We start from the raw sequence: 16,524 nt of genomic DNA, 5'->3' as shown, positions 1-16,524 counted from the left end.
ACAGAGATATTAATTCACTCACTCAAGGTCACACGATTAAGAAATGGCAGACAAAAGACTGAAGCATGTCTGAGCCCAAAGCCCAATCTCTCAACCTTTGTGCTAACAGAGACTCAACAGCAAAAGCTCTGAACAGCTTGGTAACAGTCAAATTTAGGTTAATAACTTTCCAGCCAATAAGATGCATCTTTCTGAGTGCCAAGCGTATAATGCAGTGAGCAGAGTGAGAAGGGTGATAGAAGGCGGAAATCATATACCTGGTCTAAGACTGTTACTTTGGGAGGTTTCTTCAATGCTTCCTTCCTCCCTTTCCTCTTAGGGACTGAATGTGTCCCCCCAAAATTCATATGTTGAAGCCCTAATGCCCAGTGTGATGGAATCAGGAGGTGAAGCCTTTGGGAGGTGATTAGGTTTGGATGAGGTCATTAGGGTCCTCATGATGGGGACCCCTTAAGAGCCCTTACAAGAAGAGACCAGCGAGCTGACTCTCTCTCCCCTTCTCCCCTCCTCCCACCCCCAACCCGGTGAAGATACAGAAAGAAGGCAGCAGACAGTAAAGCAGGAAGCTGGACCTCACCCAGATACTGAATCTGCCAGCACCTTAATCTTGGACATCCCAGTTTCCAGAACTGTGAGAAATAAATGTTTAAGTCACCCAGTCTATGGTATTTGTTATAGCAGCCCCAGCAGACTAGGACACTTCCAATTCAAACGTTTATTCATTCATCCAAACATCCATTCACTCACAGACTTATGTAAATATTTACTAAGGGCTTACTATGTTCCAGGCACTGCTAGACATTGAGGGAAAACTATGAATACTGGTAAGATCTCAATGCACGTCCTACTTAGTGGAGAAGGTCTAAAAGTCCTCCACTGAACTCTGTTATCAACGATACAGATACTAGGATAGGAGTTAGCACTGGAGACTTTGGACATTAACAGCAGAGTCATGAAGCCCTTCAGGACAGAGAAGCCTTCAGAGGAGAAATGGCATCTAAGATGTGTCTGGATAGTAAATAATGAATAGTTTTGGTTTGTCGGGTCATACAGTCTTTGCCATAACTACTCAACTCTGCCTTTGTAGCACAAAACCAGACATTGGCAATGTGTAAATAGAGGGGTTTGGCTGTGTTCCAATAAAAACATTTATAAGAACAGGCCACAGGCTGGATGTGGTCTGTGGGCTATAATTTGCCAACCCTGGTCTAGAAGAATGAGTGAGAGAGAGTTTGGGGAGGGAGAAAAAGAACTGGGAGATGACAAGAGACTTCCAAGTAGACAGAGGAAGAAATGCAAAGACTGAGAGACTGGTCCTCAATTTTCTTCTAAAATGGGGGCTCACACAGTCATTCAAACATCTATTGGCTGCCAGCTCTGTTGGGAGTCCTGCGAATGGAGGAATAAACAAGAAAGCCAAAGGAGACTCTGTTCTGGGGATGAAGGGAGGGGAACAGAAAATAGATAAATGGACAAATAAATGAACACACAACGACAAGTGCTGCGTGAACAATACAATACGGTGATGTGACCGTGAGTAACTGTGCTGTGGAGAGGACTACATAGAACAGGGTGGTCAGAGGCGGGATCTCTGAGGAAGTAAGAGGGAAGAAAGGCCGGTATGTCAAGAACAAAGTAAAGGAGAGGCTGAGCAGGAGGCAATGAGGTTGCAGAGGTAGACAGAGGCAGCCTATGGAGGCCCCTGGAAGCCCAAGTATGCTGTTTTGACTTTATTCCCAGCAAGAGGAAACTATTACCCAGTTTGAAGCCAAAAACAGTGTGGTTTGATTGATGACTTTTCAAAGATCTCTTGGGCTACCATGTGAGCATGGTTTGCAAAAGAGGAAGGGGGAGACCAGTTAGGGGCCATTTTAATAGTGCAGGTGGGTGTCTATGATGGCTTAGAAAGAGATGGAGAAAGTGGCCAAATTAAAGATGAATTTTGGAGGTTGAGCCAATAGGCTTTCCTGATGGATGGTCTGCTAAGTATGAGAAAAAGAGGCAATATAAATGACTCAAGAGTTCTTGTTTGAACAGTTGGGTGCATGGTGGTAAGGTGGGTGGGGGTAGGATTCAAGAGTTCTCTTTGGTCACATCAAATTAAAGATTATATATCGAAGAAGAGATATTAAGTTGACAGCTGGGTATTCAGATTTGAAGCTCAAGGGAGCAGTTGAAGCTGGAGATGTGAAAATGGGAACTATCCTCATAAAGATGAACTTGATGACATCTCTCTCCACACCCTCTCTACAAGTGAAGAGAGAAATGGCCAAAGGAAGCCCTGGGAAGCTCAGCACGTAGAGTCCAGCAGAGGAGGAAGAACAGGCAGGCAGACTGGGAAAGGCCGGCCAGTGAGAGAGGGAGAAAACTGGAAGAATTTGGTGTCAGAAACTAAGAAGGTGTTTCATAGAGAAGGAAGAAGTCCCTACTTTGAGTGCAGCTGAGAGACCAAATAAGAAAACAGATAAACGGCCAATGGATTTTGTTAGGTGGAGGTTGCTGTTGACCTTGACCAGGACTGTATGAAAGGGTCAGAAGCCCAGTTGGAATAGGCTGAGGGTTAAGTGAGAGAAGAGTTCTTGTGGCAGATACCACTCCTTACATACATAAAGCCATTTTCCCCCTACCCTGACTCCTTCCTTTCTTCTTGATGGCAGAACATGACTCCCATTATAAAGGCTGCCAATACCAGAAACCCAATTTCCCCTCCATAAGAGCTTAGGCATAGGCAAGAAATTCTTTCCTAAAAAGAATACATGAGAAAAAAAAATGCCCTTCTTCACTAGATGTGGTCATGTCTCCATGTGATGGCTGGAGCTGTGTCTCCATGTGATGGCTGGAGCTGTGGCAGTCATATTGTGAGCATGAGGCACATCATACCCAAGATGCTGAGGATGGCAGAGGAGGAAGAGAATACACCAGGGCACCACGTTAACCTTGGGTCTTCTCAGACCTCTTGAACTATAGCTACAAACTCAATATGCAGTTTCCACCCTGATACAGCTACAGTGCCTTTTATTAAATGGATTCAACCTGGGAAAAATAATAAAGATACTGTAAGAGAAAGATTCATGCAGGAAAGAATTCAGTCATAGACTATGAGTGGGGGATACACTGTAAAAGATTAGGAGGTGGGGGTTGGAGCAGGGAAGAATACTTCTTAACCAACTGCAAGTGTGGCCTCAGAGTCGGTGTGCAGTATGATGGTGGGTGCTGGAAGCAGGAAACTGGGCAGTGTAAGGTTTGGAAAACAATCACTTAAACCAGAAGGCTTGTTTTCTATTGTTAGCCAAATAGTGAATCTGAGACAGGGGAGCTCTAGGGATTATAAGGTCTGGGAGTACCATGGGGTCCCAGGCGGAGAATGTCAACCTTTTTTTCTTTCCCCAAATCCATTCCATCAATTTGCCCAGATGACCCTTTGTAAGCAACAGCTTAGAACACTCCCTGGATGAATAGTGTCAAAGAGAATAACAGCTCCTCAAACTGGTGTCTAAACCCTTCACATCAACCAGTGATCCTCCAAGCACCTCTTCTTGCCTCTGCATTCCATCCAACAAGATGGCACCACTTCCTGTTCCCTGCACACAGTCCCTGCACACCTCCCCTGGGTGACAATGTTCTCTCTGTGTGGAGTGCACAGCCCCCTCCACGCCACATGCTCAGACCTGACCCTCTGTCCAAGTCCTGCTCAGGAGGTTGACTCACGATGCTGTCCTCGCTTCCTCCAATCAGCGGTATCCCATCTTGCTGCTGAAATCCCTTGGCGCCTTTTGTTTATTTATATGACTTTGAACCCCTCTTATGGCATTAAACACTGTTCACCTAGCACTGTGATTATCTGTACCTGCTACACTAGACTACACTACTTAAGAGAAGAGATGATAATCAGTTTGTTTTCCACCACAGAGCCTATAATCATTTTTGGCATACAGCTAGCGTTCGATGCACCTTTGTTGAATTAATGAATAAATGACGGATGCTGTAGATACCAAACTGCACCAGACCTGGGTCCCAGGAATTTGAGAAAATTGTTCTTTCTTAGGATTATAAAGAAGATAGGAAATGTCCATCAGTTCTAGATTACTTAGTAAAAGGTTGGCCTGGACATACCAACATTTTTTTTTCCTATTTCCTCCAGCCCCAGGCCCTGGCAACCACTTTTCCACTCTCTGCTTCTATGAGTTTGACTTTTTTTTAGATTCTGCACATAAGTGATACCATGCGGTATTTGTCTTTCTCTGTCTGACTTATTTCAGTTAGCACAATGCCCTCAAGCTCTCTCCATGGTGTCACAAATGGCAGAATTCCTTCTTTCCCATGGTCGAATAATATTCCAGTGTATGTATACACCACAACTTCTTTATCCATTCATCCACTGACAGACACTTAGGTTGTTTCCATGTCTTGACTATTGTGAATACTGCTTCAATGAACATGGGAGTGCAGATATCTCTTTGAGATCCTGTTTTCACTTCCTTTTGATAAATACTCAGAAGTGGTAACACTGGATTATATGGTAGTTCTATTTTTAATTTTTTGAGGAACCTCCATACTGTTTTCCATAGTAGCTGCACCAATTTACATTCCCACCAACAGGGCATGAGGATTCCCTTTCTCCACATCCTCATCAACACTTGTTATCGCTTGTCTTTCTGATGACAGCCATTCTAAGAGATATGAGGGGATAGCTCATTGTGGTCTTGGTTTACATTTCCCCAGTGATTTGTGATGTTGAGCGTCTTTTCATGTACCTGTTGGCCATCTGTGTGTCTTCTTTGGAAAAATGTCTATTCAGGTCCTCTGTCCATTTAAAAAATCAGATTGTTGGATTTTTTGCTATTGAGTTGTGTGAGTTCTTTACATATTTTTGGATATTGGGCCCTTATTAGACATATAATTTGCAAATATTTTCTCCCATTCCATAGGCTGCCTTTTCATTTTGTTGATGGTTTCCTTTGCTGTGCAGAAGCTCTTTAGTTTGATGTAGCCCCACTTGTTTACTTTTGCTTTTGTTGCCTTTGCTTTTGGTGTCACCAACGTTCTCATCTTCTAATTTCTAGAGTTCTTTCAGAAGATAGCACCTTAATTGAGGACAATGAGAAATACGAGATTCTGTCACCTACGAAAGCCCCCCACAGGGGAGTGAACACCTAACTGAAAACCCACAGAGCACAAGTGGTGAGCTGAGCTGGCAGAGATTGCTTTGATTCTCTTTGTCTCCACGTTTTCCCCTTGCTGCTACCTGACCAGTGATAACCATGACAGAGAAATCTGGTCAATCAGAGAGTTCAGTCTTGCCCTCCCACTGCATGGAATCTGTTGAGTTCAAATTTCAGATAACAAAGACCAATAACTGAAGACCAAAACTCCATGAGTGAAACTGCCACGTCATGACTTTTCTCTCTGAGAGTCACACCAACCAAGTAGCTCTAACTTCTTGGTAGAGAAGCTCAAATAATAATCTGATGGTGTACAGTGATTTCTAGGCCTTGGGTATTCCACTGCTTCCGATGAATACTTGTTTCCTAACCCCCTCTGAGGAGGCACAGAAAAAAGATCAAGTTATTGGATTAAAATAGAAGAAAAAAGGTTAAGTGTTTCTTCTATAACTTTAATCTTTGGCCCCTGCTTCCATTGGTTTCTGCTAAAATCCAGTAAAAACTCGCATCTTATTTACATATTTAATTATTGTAAGCTTCATTTACCAATACTTAATGTGTTTCAGAGAGCATCCTGACTTCTGGGTGTTGAGCTTTAAAAACTGCTCATGAATCTCCACTGTAGTCTGTAAGATGCTCCTATTAAGGCCTGTTAAATAGCTTTATTTTCTATATTGTTTAGTTTATGTTGAGAAACAGTAGACTATGTTTAAGGAATTAAAATGCTCTCTCTTTTTCAAAAACAGCCACTAATATTACAGGATAACAGTAAAACCTGTTAATATACACCTTGTTTACACCTTTACTCTGCTATCCAAAATAAAGTTTTCCTCTGTATAGTCATCCTTTATATTAAAACCCCAGCTTATCATAACTAATTTAGTGCCTCCATTTCATTTGAACAATTGGGATTTTACCATGATTTAATTAAAACACATCTACCTAAACTAAAAACTTTGCACCATTGAAAAAGGTCTTGAAAGGCATGCTTGCAATGGAGAAAAACAATTGTCCTTTGCTACAGCAAAATAAAGCACAGAGTCATATGTAAGATTAAAAATGATCCTCTTCACAGCTCAAGAAATGGACCCATACATCCCTTTGCCAGAACACTTCAAGATTAAGAGGACAGCATGAGCGGAACATGTAGCCAGCTTAAATATTTGTTTTAATCCTGACAAGATCATCGGTTTTAATATTTATAATATAATTACAATGCTTTACACATTGCTCATATAATCTAATTTTTTTCTGGTGACATATTATTACCAGGCTTTAATTTCAGCAATGGCAAGAATTCATAGACACATTTAGGTTACCATTCGTAATGAAAGACAAACCAGGTGTCTGTTCAAGTACCTTGTACATATATCTCATCTCAACCTCGATGCATTTTTAACAACCAATACACAATCCACTGCTGTATGATTTGTACATATTCACAGAATAGTATCAACCAGTGGCCAGCTATGTAAAGCAACTAAAGTTGAAATACCCCATCTCTGTGCAATATTTATAAATGGCCTTTCAGAAGATTTCAAGACAGTCAAAGCCAAGGAAAACCAAAGCATAAACTTGCTATAAAACACCGTCTTCCTTTCCAGCCACATATCACAAGTTAGCAGTTGCCTGAATTGCAATTTTCCATTTTTCCTAGATGTCACCGCATAAGCACACTTTCATGACTAAAAGGATAAAAACCCCAACGTGTCATGTTCCACTAATCATTAGCCAACAAACAAACCGAGTTAATGACAGGTGCCTTGTTCTAAATGCACCAAGGTTTTCCAGGGTTCATTTGCACTTTCCCAGTGACAGGCTAAAGAGATTAGAAAAAAAAAAAAAAAAAAGGCTGAAAGTTGAACAACTGATTGAATTCTACAAGACTGTAAAACAAACAAACGTTAGCAGAAGAAATAGTCTGGATGGCAAGAGAAGTTTTCATCATCAAATAATCACATTCATGGTAATGTGAAGAAAGGAAAGAACTGTCAATGGATAGTGTCCCAAACTGCCCCCAGAGAAAGTCAAAAGAATACCTGAAGCTACATTAGAAGAATAATTGAGAAATAACTGACATATTCATGCCCTTACCACCACATATTTCAATGAATGCACACTGCAGTTAGAATGGGATTGGTGTCGTGTTTATTCTCAACACAATGCAATATCAGAGTAACAAAAATTCATGGAAGAAAACAATAAGTAGGCTCATTACTAAAATACCTCCCACAAAACTCACGAAGAGAGCAGACTCCCTCCAGTAATAAACCAGCCACAACAGAAGATCATGCGAGGTGAATGTGGGAATTGCCACTTGGTATTCACAACAGAACAGTACTTAATAGAATTCAGGGTACACACCAGATTTCGCAGACATCTCAGTAATTTTTATCTGCATGATTACAGCTCCGTGTGGGTGTCATCTGACAACACGCGGGTGGCCCACTCCTTAGCCATTCTAGAAAAGTTTAAAAGTCATCCTTCATTCCATTATTTGGGGATTAACTTCTGCACCACAAACATGGGCAGATACACAACTCTCTCTCTTCCAGAAAATGACAAGGTGCCTCAGTCTTCGCACTGGACTCTCTCCAGAGTGAAAGCACCATGACAAACAAGCTCAGCTGCGACACGTACACCAGAACACAGGCACACTTTTAACCCTGTAAACTAGCACGCGGTTGAAATGCTTCTTTGGGATGTTATCCAAAGAATTAAGACATACAGTAATTTAAATATTTGGATCACAGTAAACAGTTTTTTAGCCACGTTAATCATGATCCTATAAGCAAAGATTTTCTTTACATTAAAAAAAAAAAAAAAAGCAACCAAATGTGCTTATCTCCTGGAACAGATGGTGACAATATGTACCCTCCCCCGATTCCCTAGTGCTGTTCATCATCACATTCTGTAAGCTCTTCTTTTTCTGGTTCTTGAGATTCTCTTGACTTCTGTTTCCAACACTTCCCAGGCAAAACCCTATGCCCTATTAATTCATTCACAGACAGTTACCAAGCACCTTCAAGGACTCAGGCGCGATACTAGGTGCTGTACGTGATGCCCAGGAAAATATCTCTTACTACATTTCCGCTCCCTTTCTTTCTTTTTTTCCTTTCTTCTAATAAATAGTGGTAATCATTTCTGATGGCTAGTTGTCTATAATTGGCATCCTGCAATCATCTCTTATTTCATATAGTGACATAAGATATCCAAAATATGTTAAAGACATCGATCAATTTATATATTGATTTCTTTCCCTGGTGAGACAGTAACGAGGTATTTAAATGATGATATGAATTACAAATGCATTTATATATCATCAAAACTATGACGTAAGTTCTCTAGAGGAAGCTCAAAATTTTCACAAATCTATAAATCCTTGAACGCAATACTACTAATGAATATACTGAAGAAAAAAACAATTCAATGCGCCTTTAGATTACCAATAACCATGAATATAATAAAGGAAGTGGCATGTTTATGAGTTCTCCAGAGAAAATAGCTCCAATATACTTATGGGTACATGTGATATAACTTCCAAGGGATGAGAATGATTTCTAAGTCATATATGGACATCACCCTCATTACCTCTTGGTTACATCACTTATATGCGACTCATACACCGTTTCTGGCATTTACACGGTGAAGCATGAGGTCTTAAAATCTAACATGAGGAAGAGAAAATGAAGAAGACCTCTCCAAGGCGACACAGGTCTTCTGTCAGGGGGTGCATCAGAACTCAGGTACAGAATAAGCCAAGTGTGCTGCTTACCTTGGTAGACTTCCAGCTAATTCTGTGGTTGTCTCTCTGGAAGAAAAAGAAGATAAGCATGATTAGCTTATTTTAGTAAATTATAAAAATGTGTTTAATAAAACCACAATCCAATGCGCCAGGGCATTCTGGAATCATATGGGTGCAGAGGATACTGTATATGCAGCTGTTTAGAAATTTAAAATCGATTCATCACATTTCTGATTAATTCCCATAAATGTTTCAATGGTTACTTCCCAAGGAAATTTTATACACATGCAAAATATCTGCCTCTGCTTTCTGGTGGTAGAGCTCAACTGAGTTTAAAACATTCAAATTTTAAAATGTACAACATACAGAAGGAAAATAGGAGGGAAAAGAGTCCCAAACTGCATTTGGATGTTTTCCACTGAAACAAAGCACATTGTACTCTCTTTCCAAGAATCATTTAGGAACGAATTCATTGGAGGGTGTGTCTTCGTATTGATCTCTGCCACCTGAGGTTTATGAAGGAACACGTACAACACAAAATCCAATTATTTTAGTAGCAAATTGCTGTTTTTCATTTCTTTGTTGTAATGTCAGACCAGTTGGGATGGTTGAAGGCAGATGCTATGACAATTCAAACGGCACAAATGATATGTCACTGAGGGACGCCCTGCAGCACATGAGTAAGAGCAACCAGAGATACATTTCAGAGCTTACTTTTTCCTAATTGCAGTATCTTATCTTTCGATTACAGATGTGTTCTTGGAAGGAATGGGAAGCAAGGAGGAGGAGGAGGAGATGGAACCTTACTGCTGAGATATTCTAAAAGTGGAAGAGGGCTTAACTTGAGACTGAGGGACGCAAGGTGTAATTCTTAGGAACAGTGGTGCATAATATTCTTCATGTCACGTAATCGCTTTAAGAATCTCATAAGAAGAGGTGATATATACATATACAAAGGAATACTACTCAGCCATAAAAAAGAATGAAATAATGCCATTTGCAGCAACATGGATGGACCTAGAGATTGTCATACTGAGTAAGTCAGACCAAGACAAATATCATATGATATCACTTATATGTGGAATCTAAAATATGACACAAATGAACTTATTTACAAAACAGAAACAGACTCACAGACATAGAAAACAAACTTATGATTACCAAAGGGGAAAAGGGTGGGGAGAGATAAATTAGGAGTTTGGGATTAGCAGATACACACTACTATATATAAAATAGATATACAACAAGGTCCCATGTATAGCACAGGGAGCTATACTCAAAATCTTGTAATAAACTATAATAGAAAAGAAAAAAAAGAATCTCATTAAAGATACAAACATCTTACATAGAAAAAAATGATACACACATACACAAAATGTGGTGTACAATTATAATTGTCGTGGACCTCCGAAAGCTCATATGTCAACGCTGGGTTAAGAATCTCACCTTGAAACTCACATTGTCTTTACATACGCATCTTGTCGATCCAAATAGAGGACTTCCTCCCGGTTTCTAGAACTCCCCCCCTCACCTATTGTCTGTGACAGCACCTGGGCACTTTAGGGACATGCTGGTTCCCCTGGAGCCATGCTGCCTTAAAAATATAAGTGATTATAATTTCAGCTCCCATAGAAATGTTCTTTCCTAAATAACCACATAATATTAAACCTTCAGCCTTCATTGCTATTGGCTTTCGAGAGAATGTTCCCATTCCTTCAACAAAACCGTAGTTGAAAGCACTGTCCACTACACAGCTGAAGGCCTCACATGTATTCATCTAAGAATTTAGTACCTGCCTAAGAAATTTCTCTTTCAAAACAGAATCTGGAATTGTGGGTACCCCCCAGCTAAGAAGCACCCCTCCCTCTAGTCTTCCTTTATAACATGGATCACAACGGAAACACCTTTTGAATTCTATTTTATTATTTATCACTTCGTCACTTGAGACCAACACACATGAGGACTCAATCAGTATTTGTTCAGTTTGTAAGGAATGAATTAATGAACTTCTCTGACCTTCTTGTTGACCTTGAGGGCTAGATCTATATTTAGAGCTTGATCACAGTAACAGCAGCATCCCAGAGTTGAAGTACAGTGACCTTGCCTTCTTTCTAATCTTCTAACTCTTTATTTTTGGCCCCAGACTGTACATATTTAAATATTATGGGTCCCCCTGGTATCTTTTAAAACTACGTTGGACTTATATTATAATAAATCCAATTAAACCACAGTAGGGCAGAACTTCTCAATCTGGGCACTGTCATGACATCTGAGGCCAAACAATCCTTTCTAGTGAGGAGCTGTCCTGTGCTTTGCAGATGTTCACCAGCATCCCTGGCCTCTACCCACTAGACGCCAGTGGTATCCCCCCTCCCAGACTGTGACAATCAAAATGTCTCCAGACATTGCCAAATGTCCTCTGGGGGCTAAACTGCCCTCGGTGGGGAACCACTGCAACAGAGCAACAGAGGCCAAGGGTCTGCAACTGACCTCCGTTTCAAAACCTTCCTGGATTAACCAACAGTCTCCATTCTCTTGGAAAAACACAGTGGCTGAGCCCCCTCAAGAGCGCCTGTTTCACTTTGCTCCCACCACCTAAGCTTGCACACTCACCAGGAGTATGTTGTGTTTGCTCCCCCACCCGTTTACGTTAGGACTCCTTCTACTCTTTAATTAAACATGATGTAAAACCAATGAAATAGGAGTACGGAAAAGTTCTTGTTTCTATGAAAACTAAGTTGGGTTCTTTGGAAAAACTAAAAATGACAAGTAGCTTATCAATGAAAAAATGCTGCCTGCCATATCAGTAAACAAAGGATGTTGCAGCCATCAAGCCATCACGTTATAGCCGCCCTCACGGAACTCAGGATAGAAACAGAATGTCCACCATCTAGCAGTCAGCCAGCTGCAGCCACCCCCCGGTGATGTACCCAGAGGAGACTCAGGATGAGAAAGCACAGGATACTGGCCTCAGACAGCTGAGGTGTCTATCAAAGGAATTCGGTGAGTCCAGACTCTTGCATCTTCCCACACATAAAAAAAGCGCTGAATTTCTTAACTTGAGATATCTGGTTTTCTTTAGTTAACAGGAATCTTTTGATGTTCCAACACCTGGTCTTTGTTGTAAAAACTCCTGTATGTCCTGTCTCCTCCTTTACCCCTCTTTGGAGCAGTCCCTCAGAGCTATTTGAGAGGTTGTGCCCCGGGCTTAAGTCCTCAGTTTTGTCCACCAAATAAAACATAATTCTCAACTTTTAGGTTGTGCATTTTTTTTCAGTCGACAAGCTTAAGAAAAACTGATGGTAGATTAGGTCTAGGGACAAGACAACTATAAATATTGGGGAGCAAAAAGACGTGGTTGTTACAAGTTTCTCCAAGTTCTTGTTCCTCTTAAAAAGTAAACTAGAGGGACTTCCCTGGTGGCACAGTGATTAAGAATCCACCTGCCAATGCAGGGGACACAGGTTCGAGCCCTGCTCCAGGAAGATCCCACATGCCACGGAGCAACTAAGCCCACGTGCCACAACTACTGAGCCTGCGCTCTAGATCCTGTGAGCCACAACTACTGAGCCTGCATGCCACAACTACTGAAGCCCGCATGCCTAGAGCCCGTGCTCTGCAACAAGAGAAGCCACCGCAATGAGAAGCCCGCGTACCGCAACGAAGAATAGCTCCTGCTCGCTGCAACTAGAGAAAGCCTGCGCACAGCAACAAAGACCCAACGCAGCCAAAAATAAAGAAATAAGTTTACTAAAAAAAAAAGTAAACTAGAAATTCCTAGATGGTGAATTATAGGTGTGATTTATACACAAAAGACAATGCAGAATTCCTCTCATCCATAGACTCAAGGCATCGGCCTTGCCTTTACAGTAAAAGACAAATGCTAGAAAAAGAATTATGCTTTCCACATATTTAGCACCAGCAGGGGAAAATTTATGTTTTATACAACCACGTTCTCAAAAATTTACATTATAATGACAGACATTACTTCATAGGAAAAGTAATTTTTGTTGAACATGAATGAATGAGTGAATACAGTTTAAATTACAAGATGTTACCAAAAAAACCTGATGATTCCATCAGAACACGTAGCTCCACGATTTTAAAAAAAATACAAAGAAAGAACCACTGTATTTGGCAGCAGCAATGCGGCAAGGATTCACCAACCAGTTGCCATTTTTGAGATCATCAGAACACAGAGCTTTTAAAATAATAACTTGTTCGTTTTTACCATTTTATTATTGCTAACAAATCATCTGAATTATTCACATTTTCATGAATTCATACCTTTTGTAAAGAAACCCTTGAGGAAAATAAACGTAGCATAATGTGCTATGCTTCATCTAGATAATGTTCCTTCATAACCCAATTGAAAGAACTTAAAGATACTGTACGAAAAAATTTTAGGGCAGTAAAACTACTCTTATGATACCATACTGGTAGACACATGTTTGGTTTTTTTTTTTTTTAAACTTCGAGGAGAAGGTTTTTTTTTAAATTAATTAATTAATTAATTTATTTATTTATTTATTTATGGCTGTGTTGGGTCTTCGTTTCCGTGCGAGGGCTTTCTCCAGCTGCGGCAAGTGGGGGCCACTCCTCATCGCGGTGCGCGGGCCGCTTACTATCGCGGCCTCTCCTGTTGCGGAGCACAGGCTCCAGACGCGCAGGCTCAGCAATTGCGGCTCACGGGCCCAGTTGCTCCGCGGCACGTGGGATCCTCCCAGACCAGGCCTCGAACCCGTGTCCCCTGCATCGGCAGGCAGACTCTCAACCACTGCGCCACTCAGGGAAGCCCGACACATGTTATTAAACATTTATCCAAGCCCAAAGAACGTACAGCACCAACAGCGAACCCTAATGTAAACTATGGACTCTGGGTGATGAGGACGTGTCAGTGTAGGTCCGTCAGTCATAACAAATGCACCATCTGGTGGGCATGTTGATAATGTAGGGGGCCATGCGTGGGGCGGGGGGCAGGGGGCATATGGGAAATCGCTCTACCTTCCCCTCAGTTTTGCTATAAACCTAAAACTGCTCTAAAAAATAAAGTCCACTGGAAAAAAGATGCCATAAAGACCATGCTTTTTCCAATGAACTTATATAGATTGCAATGTCCATTAATAACATTACTTTGTAAGCATAAATCATCTGCATCACTAATATTTATTCATCCAACATAGTCACTGAACACTTACAATACATTCAACATGAACTGTGCCGGGTTCTTTCAGAGGCACCAAGAAAAATTAAATCCTGATCCTTCTTTCCAAGTGTTTACACCCCAATAAAGGATATTGTGTAAAGCATAAAGTGGTGAATACTTCTGAATTTTCCACTCGTGAAAGCTCCTCTAAGTCAAAGGTCACGTCTTACTCAAGATTTTGAATACTCAGTGCCTGGCACATACCAGACACTCAATAAATACAAGCGCAAGAAAACCATAAAACATTGTCTCATGGAAGTAACCTAAGTGTCCATTGCCAGATGAATGGATAAAGAAGATGTGGCACAAAGATATATACAATGGAATATTACTCAGCCATAAAAAGAAACGAAATTGAGTTATTTGTAGTGAGGTGGATGGACCTAGCATCTGTCATACAGAGTGAAGTAAGTCAGAAAGAGAAAAACAAATACTGTATGCTAACACATATATATGGAATCTAAAAAAAAAAAAAAAAGGGTTCTGAAGAACCTAGGGGTAGGACAGGAATAAAGACACAGACATAGAGAATGGACTTGAGGACACAGGGAGGGGGAAGGGTAAGCTGGGACGAAGTGAGAGAGTAGCATTGACATATATACACTACCAAATGTAAAACAGATAGCTAGTGGGAAGCAGCCGCATAGCACAGGGAGATCAGCTTGGTGCTTTGTGACCACCTAGACGGGTGGCATAGGGAGGAGATATGGGGATATATGTATATGTATAGCTGATTCACTTTGCTATAAAGCAGAAACTAACACACCATTGTAAAGCAATTATACTCCAATAAAGATGTTTACAAATAAATAAATAAATAAATAGAAAGTTAAAAAAAAAAATTGTCTACTGGCAGGTAATTCCAGTCTCTTAATTTTCTAAAATGCCTGTTTTGTTATAGCAATATTTGGAGTTTAATTGCACTAGTTTTCTTTCCTTAGTTGTCATTACCAAGATAATCTGATTTCAAGAAGAGAGCGGAATGCTAAAAACTGAATGAAAACAATGATGAAAAAGATGACAAAGCAAAGTCATATGCTTCCAGAAAAAGAATTGACCTAGGGGCTAAGAAATAGACCAAAATGACGGAGGGTGTGCGTTTCTGATAGGTTGCATATCCTTGGGCAATTCCTTCTGTCTCCTGGGGTCCCTCTAAGTCCCAGAATGGAATAATAATGCTTCCCTTTGATCTAGAGTTGCTGGATCAATCATCAATGTGAACAAACAGGAAAGCTTTCTGCAAATTTGAAGTTGGGCTATAAATTCCATTTTATCAAAGGAAAAAACAAAAACAAAAACCAGAAGAGACAAGTACTTTTCAAAAGCAGACAAGTGTCCCGTGTGTATTACACAGTTTTTGTAGATTATTTAGCATTCCTTAAAAACAACTTTAATTTTAAATGTGTAGAACGTTTGCCAAGGATCACAGAATGATGCCAACTTTTCTTAGCTGTCTGAAACAGTGCTCTTCCTCATCCTCTCCTATCCCATCCCGCTCCTGAACTATGCAAACAGTTCTTTTTTTAGGATGTGTTGAAGCAAGAGCTATCTATTTCTGTGCAGCTTGCCAGTTCCCAAAATTACCTGACAACTATAAAACAGAGGACATGAGAGCCCCCCTGTTAATTGTGTGTCAGCATGATAAATATTTTTAAGAGCTGGAATGTCTCTCTCCAATGGTACCTCCAATTCTTCTAAAAGTACAAAGACTTTAAAAAAATGTTAAAATACCTTTTTTTTAATTGCCTGTCCTACAAATAAATGATTTAATGTTCTGATCGTAGGAGGAGTGAGGTTTTCTTTACTTCAATTAAGGGTGAAAGTAACACAATCAAGCAGATTTTGTTCTTTTTCTTCTCTTTTCATTTTTTCTTTTTCTTTTTCTTTTTTTTTTTTTTTTTTGGTCACCCGGTGCTTGGGGCAAATTGTGGGTCTTTAAAGTTGCATCTATTTCCAAATAATACATAGATAAAAAGATTAGCTTCAAGGCATCATTACATATTCATATATCATTTTAGAACAGTTAACTTTTTTTCCTATATGGTAAACCTTAGGTCTGGGAAATTTAAAACATCTTAGAGATTAACGTTACTTCTCTGGTAAAGAAAGCCCAAAGACACTGCTCCTTCCCCTTGCCCCAGCTTCTTTCTTTCCAATCATTTCTCTGAATTTCTCTTCTCTTTTGTTTGGTCCTTTGTTTCTCCTCTTCCACTTTTATCCTTCCTCAATTTTCACTCCCATGATTAAAATATCTGTGTGTGTGTGTGTGTGTGTGTGTGTGTGTAAACCCAAGCAATTACTCTCACATGGTGAAATCTACACACACACACACACACACACAGCCCATAGCTCACATTAATTGGGCACTTATTTAATACCAGCCCTTTTTCTAGGCCATTTACATGCATTCA

The 16,524-nt window shown here is 40.4% G+C and overlaps 1 protein-coding gene across 1 annotated transcript in view; it reads right to left on the bottom strand.

The window, feature by feature from the left end:
* Positions 1–16,524, bottom strand: part of CELF2 (CUGBP Elav-like family member 2) — a 527,561-nt gene that overhangs the window by 387,150 nt on the left and 123,887 nt on the right. Inside the window, exon 2 of the mRNA XM_068560092.1 lies at positions 8,938–8,973. Within this exon, the coding sequence (XP_068416193.1) occupies positions 8,938–8,973 (36 nt within the window). The remainder of the gene's footprint in view (positions 1–8,937; positions 8,974–16,524) is intronic.

This window comes from Eschrichtius robustus, chromosome 1, assembly GCF_028021215.1.
Source record: "Eschrichtius robustus isolate mEscRob2 chromosome 1, mEscRob2.pri, whole genome shotgun sequence".
In the NCBI taxonomy this organism is placed as follows: Eukaryota; Metazoa; Chordata; class Mammalia; order Artiodactyla; family Eschrichtiidae; genus Eschrichtius; species Eschrichtius robustus.
Note: the sequence above shows the minus strand (reverse complement) of the source record. Positions and strands in the feature narration are given on the sequence as shown.